General features: G+C 37.8%; 1 protein-coding gene across 2 annotated transcripts; it reads left to right on the forward strand.

The window, feature by feature from the left end:
* The first annotated feature begins 708 nt into the window (after positions 1–708).
* LOC107654419 (solute carrier family 45 member 3-like) lies at positions 709–7,727 on the forward strand. 2 transcript variants are annotated; one of them, XM_016441463.1, is made up of 6 exons: positions 709–764; positions 1,025–1,100; positions 3,299–3,474; positions 5,193–6,008; positions 6,806–7,071; positions 7,160–7,727. In XM_016441463.1, the coding sequence occupies exons 3-6, from the start codon at positions 3,333–3,335 to the stop codon at positions 7,571–7,573; spliced, it is 1,638 nt and encodes a 545-aa protein (XP_016296949.1). In that variant the 5' UTR covers positions 709–764; positions 1,025–1,100; positions 3,299–3,332; the 3' UTR covers positions 7,574–7,727. The 2 variants fall into 2 exon arrangements, with proteins under 2 accessions (XP_016296949.1, XP_016296950.1); XM_016441464.1 differs by lacking the exons at positions 709–764; positions 1,025–1,100 and having other exon boundaries at positions 2,934–3,474.
* Positions 7,728–8,007: the final 280 nt, after the last annotated feature.

The raw sequence follows: 8,007 nt of genomic DNA on the forward strand, positions 1-8,007 counted from the left end.
CTTGTGAAACAACTCCTCCAACCCACATGTAACAAACAGAAAACAGAAACTCCTTTCTAATGGCTCAGATTCTTTTGTTTTACTAACACACTGCTGCAATTTGAGATATGCCCTGATATTTTGTATTTCACGAAAGGAACCATCCACTTTTTTCCACCTGTAGGCGAGTAGTTAACACTGACATCATCATCCTGCCTGACATGCTCCATCGAATGCATCTTGTACAATTACATGCAGTTTTATGACTTTATATTCATTAAGAGACTATATGGAATATTTATCAAATGTATTTGTCAAACTGCAAGGCCATTTAAAAAACAACAAACACAGATGAATAATGATTAAAAGGAAGAAATGCTGACTGATACAGCACTTATAATATACATGTTACATAGAGATAGAATGACAGATAGATAGAACATTAGAACAATAGATAGACAGACAGACAGGTAGATAGGTAAGTAGTAGACAGACAGATCCATTAAAGGAAATCGCTCTATAAAAGCAGACACACCTGTTGTGCCAGACTTAAATGGCTTTAATTCATGACCTGCAGCAATGCTGAAGATTGAGCAGAGCCTCTGTGATGTGGCTTTCTAGACGTGTGTGTTCTCAGCTCATCCCGCCCACTTCCTGCAGCGCTCCTGGGACGGCTCTTCAAACTTCTACTGATGTCACTGCACTTTCTACACATTCACATGGGAATCAGTAAAACCACAGCAGGCGACATCCCTCCAATTCACACTTTCAGATGGAAATGAAACGTACGTATTGTTTTTTGTAACAGAATGATGTGTAGCTGATGATGCACCTGTAGCCATAAAATCATAAAACAGATCACTGTCTTTGTATTACTGGCATTTATTCGTTTTATTTTATCGCCTTTAAATGTCATGAATAATTGGGTAAATATCAGTGATTAGTTGTATTCCTTTACAGACAAGTAAAAAGGATATTTGTAATCATTTGTTTAAAATAATGTTGTTTAAATGTTAAAATGCTTGTTCATTTGATCCTAAAACAGGCTATACATACAGAATGTCAATTTAAGAAACGAAAAAATTCCAGGACCTGAAGCTCCCTGTCAGAGGCAGCGTCAGGTAAGATTTTTTTCCTGTCTAAAGCCTTTTCATGGCTCAGTTATGTTTCAACTCAGGTTATACTTAAGACTTTTTACTCTTAGCTGAGGCAGGAGTCCAGTGTATGTGGTTGACAGCGAAATAAAAGAGTGTCACTCCTAAGAGTTAAATGTGTTTGTACATGTTGCACTTAAAGACACGTCTCCTTCCTTCTCAATAATCTGTCAACTCCTTGTGACATGATGCTGAACAAGTAATATTCAGAAGAACAGCTTCAGAACTTAAGTGACCTCACAGTATTTATATACAAAATGTAGTCATATTTTAAAATTTGAATGTTTTAAAATGTACAGTAACATACACTGAAAAGGTTTGGGGTAAAATGTGTTAATTAGGCTGCATTTATTTGAAAAAAACAAACAAAAAAACAGTAATATTGTGAAATATTATTACAATTTAAAATAACTTTTCTATTGTAGTATATTTTAATGTTCTCCTTGTGAGGGACCACTTTACTGAAATGTAAAGGCAGCTATATACTAAAAATAGTTTTTTTCAATAATTAAATTCATTATAAATTATTCAGTAATTAAAAATAAAATTATTCAATAATTAAATACATTGCAATGAAATTATTAATTAAATAAATTAAATAATTTGTCATTTGTATGTGTTGCATAACATTTTTTTACAGAAGAAAGTTGCGTCAAATATATGCATTTAGCAGACACTCATATCCAGAGTGAATTTACATTTGATGTTTTATGATTTGATGTTTTTATTTCAGCTGTGGGACCTGTGCTGGGCTGATCGTTGTCCCTCTAATTGGTTCGGCGAGTGATAGTTTAAGTAAATATGGTCGACCTTCATATTGGTGTTGTTGTTGTTTTTTTAATAAATGTAATTTATTCCCGTGATGCAAAGCGGAATTTTGAATTTTCAGCATCATTACTCCAGTCTTCAGTGTCACATGATCGTTCAGAAATCATTCTAATATACTGATTTGCTTGTTTTTTTTATTATTATCAGTGCTGCTTAATATTTTTGTGGATACATTCTTTGATGTACTGCAAGTTCAAAAGAACAGAATTTATTAAAAGAAAGCAAATAAATATTTTTATAATATTAGAAATGTCTTTGCTGTCATTTTTGGTCAATTTAATGCATCACTTAATAATTAATCAATGAATAACCCCAACAGTACAGTATACAAATCAGGAAAAATCTAACAGATTTACTTATTCAGTGAAATTCAAATAGTAGTCCATTCATTTTTCCAACACAGCAGCATGAAATGTTTTTTTTTTTTTAAATAAATAAATAGAACATATAATAAAATTTAATCAAATACATTTTAAAAAGTAGAAATAAAAGTAGATTCTGCCCCAATGTATGAATAATTATTTAATTATAAATCTTAATAAGATTTCTGTGCTTAACTGTCATGAAAGTGTCACAGTTGCAAAAACTCTTAATGGTCCAAAAAAACATGCTTCATTTCCTTGTTCTTAACAGCTTTTGTGAGATTCACTTGATAAGTGAAACAGGAGATTTAAATGGACTAAATATAGACGTGTGTCATTCGAACGCTTTTGTAATTTACGTCAATGTGGACTGAACAGGCAACTCAAATTTCTCCAAACCATGGAGAAATATTCCATGAGTCTGTTATACTGCAAAGATCTGAGAACAAGAACCAGCGGTCTTCCAGAAGTCACAAGCAACGCTAAACTAAAACCGGCAAAGAAATTGATTACACTGATTGCTACATATGCCCTTTTTTGTTTATTGTTGCCATGCATTCGACATCAATCATAAAGCTGCTCTAATAGATGTACTGCCTTTAAGGTCAAAGATCAGCAGTTGAGTGCTAAGAAACTCATCATTATTTTATAGTCCTGAACAAACACACTGTTGACTAAAGGGGTGTTTTATTCTGCCACACATCCTGGTGTCAACGGTCATAATCACATGACTGAATTTCTAATCTTTGTCAGCATGGGAAGTTGGCGGATGGCATACATGAATAAAAATGCGAATGAAATTCTTGAGAAAAACAGCAAGTGGGCAATTCCGAAAAGAACACATGATTCATATAGCCTATTCAGTGTCTTCTGAATCCATTTGGTAGCTTTGTGGCAAGAAGAGCACGCAATAGAAGTCATAATGTTGGACATATGCATTCATATATGGCTAAACAGCTTCTTTCATCACTGCAGAGTTTGAAGAGGTGAAAGAGAGGAGAATCTGGACATGCATGGCAGGATCTCACAGTTGTTCTTGATTAATGCATTAACATGCGGTCTGGAGGTATGTTTGGCTGCTGGGACCATCTACATCCCGCCTATGCTGCTGGAGGCAGGGGTGGAAGAACGATTCATGACCATGGTATTGGGTAAGTCACTCCCAAAGAGGTCACTGTCAAAGTTGTTTTTGGAGGGCAGTGGGTAGTTTAGTAGTGTAGCCGGGTTATTAAATATCTGGACGGATGAACAAACATTTGAAAGGTGTTGGAACTTCAGATGGGATTATCGTGAGCTTCAAGGCTTTCAGCGGTTTTGAAATGTAGGCTAGTACAAATAGTATGAGTATGAGAATGCTTCTGCGTTCATACCATATCAGAAATAGCCTATGTCAAATATGAGTTGTCAAACTTAGTTAACAAGTTTCTTAAAGGTCATATATTGTATTTAAATTACGTGTTTCTGGCATGACGCCAAAAGGTGTGTCGTCCTGTTTCCAAAAGCGCTTTTTCGCCGCTCCTTGAACGCTGACGTAAAAACAAACATAGCGAAACGTGCGTAGTTCAATTCACTGAGAGCCGGTTCTTTGAATGAATCGTTTAAATGAAGGCACAAGTTCATTTGAACCAGAACTGGCGAATCCTTCTGACGAATCTTTTACTGAGTGAACTATAATGAACCAAATCAGCCAGACTGGTTACTGAAACAAATTACTCACTGAACCGTTCCATTCCATCAACATTGCGTAAATTAAGTTTAGTTTTACGTATAAATGGTTACATTTGACTCACTTACTGAGCCATTCCATGTCAGTGCTTCGTCACTTCCACCTCTGGGGTTTCACTTCCAACTTTTTAATGCTAAGGACACCCAAATACGTTGATCTCCTTGTGAGGGACCACTTTACTGAAATGTAAATGCAACTGTATACTTATTATAATATTATTAAAAAAAAAAATAGGTTGTTAATTAAATTCATTATAAATTATTCAATAATTTAAAATGCAGCTCTTCAATAATTAAATACATTGTAATGAAATACAATGAAATTAATAATTAAATAAATAAAATAATTTGTCATTGTACTGTGTTGTATAATATTTTTACAGAAGAATATAGTGTCATATACTGTATATGCATTTAGCACACTCTAAAAAATGCTGGGTTAAATATAACCCAGCGCTGGGTTAAAAAGGGACAAACCCAGGGATTGGGGAAAAAGGGACAAACCCAGCTATTGGGCTAAAAAGGGACAAACCCAGCTATTGGGCTAAAAAGGGACAAACCCAGCTATTGGGCTAAAAAGGGACAAACCCAGCTATTGGGCTAAAAAGGGACAAACCCAGCTATTGGGCTAAAAAGGGACAAACCCAGCTATTGGGCTAAAAAGGGACAAACCCAGCTATTGGGCTAAAAAGGGACAAACCCAGCTATTGGGCTAAAAAGGGACAAACCCAGCTATTGGGCTAAAAAGGGACAAACCCAGCTATTGGGCTAAAAAGGGACAAACCCAGCTATTGGGCTAAAAAGGGACAAACCCAGCTATTGGGCTAAAAAGGGACAAACCCAGCTATTGGGCTAAAAAGGGACAAACCCAGCTATTGGGCTAAAAAGGGACAAACCCAGCTATTGGGCTAAAAAGGGACAAACCCAGCTATTGGGCTAAAAAGGGACAAACCCAGCTATTGGGCTAAAAAGGGACAAACCCAGCTATTGGGCTAAAAAGGGACAAACCCAGCTATTGGGCTAAAAAGGGACAAACCCAGCTATTGGGCTAAAAAGGGACAAACCCAGCTATTGGGCTAAAAAGGGACAAACCCAGCGAGTGAATTTACATTTGATGTTTTATGATTTGATGTTTTTATTTCAGCTGTGGGACCTGTGCTGGGACTGATCGTTGTCCCTCTAATTGGTTCGGCGAGTGATAGTTGGAGAAGTAAATACGGTCGCCGGCGTCCCTTCATATGGGTTTTGTGCATGGGCGTCCTGCTCGGCCTCTTGATCATCCCTCAGACATCCACCCTCATCACCCTGCTCACAAAACAACAGCGGCATTGGCTGGAGGTCCCACTGCTGGTCCTTGCCATTAGTTTGATGGAATTCTGTGGTCAGGCCTGCTTCACCCCTTTAGAGGCCTTGGTTTCTGACCTCTTTCCCGGAGAGGAAGAGAGTCGTAAGGCTTTTTCCGTCTACTCCCTCATGCTCAGTCTGGGCGGATGCATCGGCTACCTGCTGGCCGCGGTTAACTGGACAACTTCGGACACTGTGGTCTACTTGGGTGGACAAGAGGCCTTCATCTACATTGTTTTGACCTTCATTTTTCTCGCCTGTTTGATGGGTACAACCTTCATCTCTGAGGAGAAAACAGTACGAGAAAGGCTGGGGGAAGCTGAGGTGTCCAGAAAGCCTGAAAAACTGAAGACTCGCTGCTGCCCTTGTGTGGCATTCCCCAGATTTCTGCTTTTACGAAGGACGTACTCTAGTCTCCTTTCTGTGGCTCCCCGACTCTACTCGCTGTGCAGTCGCATGCCAAAAGTCATTGCAAGGCTGTTTGTCGCTGAGTTGTGCAGTTGGATGGCACTTATGTCCTTTATGCTTTTCTACGCGGATTTTGTTGGAGAAGGATTGTATAATGGGGTGCCCAGTGAAGAGCCAGGCTCCTCAGGAAGGATACGCTATGATGAAGGTGACATTTTATCTGTAATATAAAGAAAAAAGTATATCCTAAAAGTGCTTGAAACAAGATAAATTTACTTGAGAAGCAACACTGCATATGATTTTAAAACTTGTTTTCAGAAAATGTACACTCTTAGAAAAAAGGCACATAAGCTGTAACTGGGGCCCTTTCAAAAGGTGCTAATATGTACCCTTTAGGGTTTAAAAAAGGGTACCTGTTGTACCTGTTTGTACCTTTTTTTTTTGAGAGTGTATCTTTAATAGAAATGTATGTTGTCTGACTGCACTTGCAGGTTTTTTTTCTTCACTTGTTTTACATTTAACCAACACAAAAGTCTGTAAAAAAATCACAGTAAGACAAATTGTTTATATTCAATATGAGACTAGACTCACAATTAATTTCAGTTGGTGTTAGCATGTTGCTAAGCTAACAGCACTCAACACACACACACACACACACACACACACACACACACACGTAAGTAACTAATTGTGTTACTTTTTATGGAAAGTTTACTTGTAATGCATCACCCCCAACACTGATTACGATTTTTATAATGTTACTAAAATAATTTCTTCTTAAATAAATGTTTGCTTGAACTTGCTATTCATTACAGAATCCTGAAAAATATTCCACAAAATATACTACGCAGCACAACTGTTTTCAGCATTGATAATAATAAGAAACTTTCTTGAGCAGCATATTAAAATGATTTCGGAAAAATCATGTGACACTAAAGTAATGGCTTGTGTATATATATATATATGGAATCTAAGTATTTTAGTGTTATTTTTATGTCACTGCAGGTGTTCGAATGGCCAGTCTGGGTCTTTTCCTACAATGTGTGACCTCTGTGATCTTCTCATTGGTTATGGAGCGTATGGTGTTGTGTATCGGTGCCAGGAAGCTGTATCTGAGCAGCGTGGTTCTGCTGGCTGTGAGTACAGCAGTTATGACCATATCCAACAACATTATACTAGTCACCATCATGGCTGCTGCTACAGGATACACCTTCTGCATCCTGCAGATTCTGCCGTACACACTCACTTGTCTATACCACTCAAATGCACAGGTAAGAGCTTCAAACAAACCTTATGCATTTGTATATCTTCCATGCTAATCTGTATTTATCCTAAACTATTGCACTTCTCAATTTCCAGGTCTTTTTCTCCACCGACAGGCACAATTTTCCTCTCAGGGAGGAAGATCTAATGCTAGTCAGATCAGAGTTGCTGTCCTCGACTAAGCAGAAAATAACTAATGGGTGCATCAATGGGTATCCAGGTACAATACCCTTCCATAGCAATATAAAAAACTCACAATCACTTGATCTGCATGTGTCTATCACCATGGACCCACAACCCTCAGCCCTCAGAGGCATGGGCACAGACATCGCCATTTTAGACAGTGCCTACCTGCTGTCTCAGGTGGTCCCGTCCCTCTTCATGGGCTCCATCGTGCAGCTTTTCCACAGTGTGACCGCATACATGGCCTGTGCATCTTTGTTGAGTCTGGTGGCTGTGTGTTTCTCCAGTAAGATCGTCTTTGAGAAGGCGGATATTGATGCAAGATGAGATGTTACCAAGAGAGCAACAGACTCTGGATACTAGTGACGAAAACTATAAAGGGCAGCTGGTTCTGTTTAGTAGTTTTGGAAAGAGCGATGGCAATGTGCAATTAAATGCTTTACAAGTAATTTATTGGAAAAAAAACATGGGCTATATGATATTCAGCAAACAATATATGGTCATGCATTTACATAAAAGGTCTTATTTGAGCATTAAATTATTTGATGGAACAATTGTTATCTAACCTGCGCTTACAATATTATATTTGCAATATTACACAATTGTATGCCTTTTAAGGAGAGCAATTACACAAGTAACAATGAAGTATTAGTTGACTTGGGCGTATTGAAGTGCAGGAAAGTAAATAAGCTGAATGTTTGATTTAAAGCAAGGACGAGTGAGAGTTTCAGGTTTTAAATCTTGAGACACAACCCTGTTAA

This window comes from Sinocyclocheilus anshuiensis, unplaced genomic scaffold, assembly GCF_001515605.1.
Source record: "Sinocyclocheilus anshuiensis isolate Anshui unplaced genomic scaffold, SAMN03320099.WGS_v1.1 scaffold527, whole genome shotgun sequence".
Taxonomy (NCBI): Eukaryota; Metazoa; Chordata; class Actinopteri; order Cypriniformes; family Cyprinidae; genus Sinocyclocheilus; species Sinocyclocheilus anshuiensis.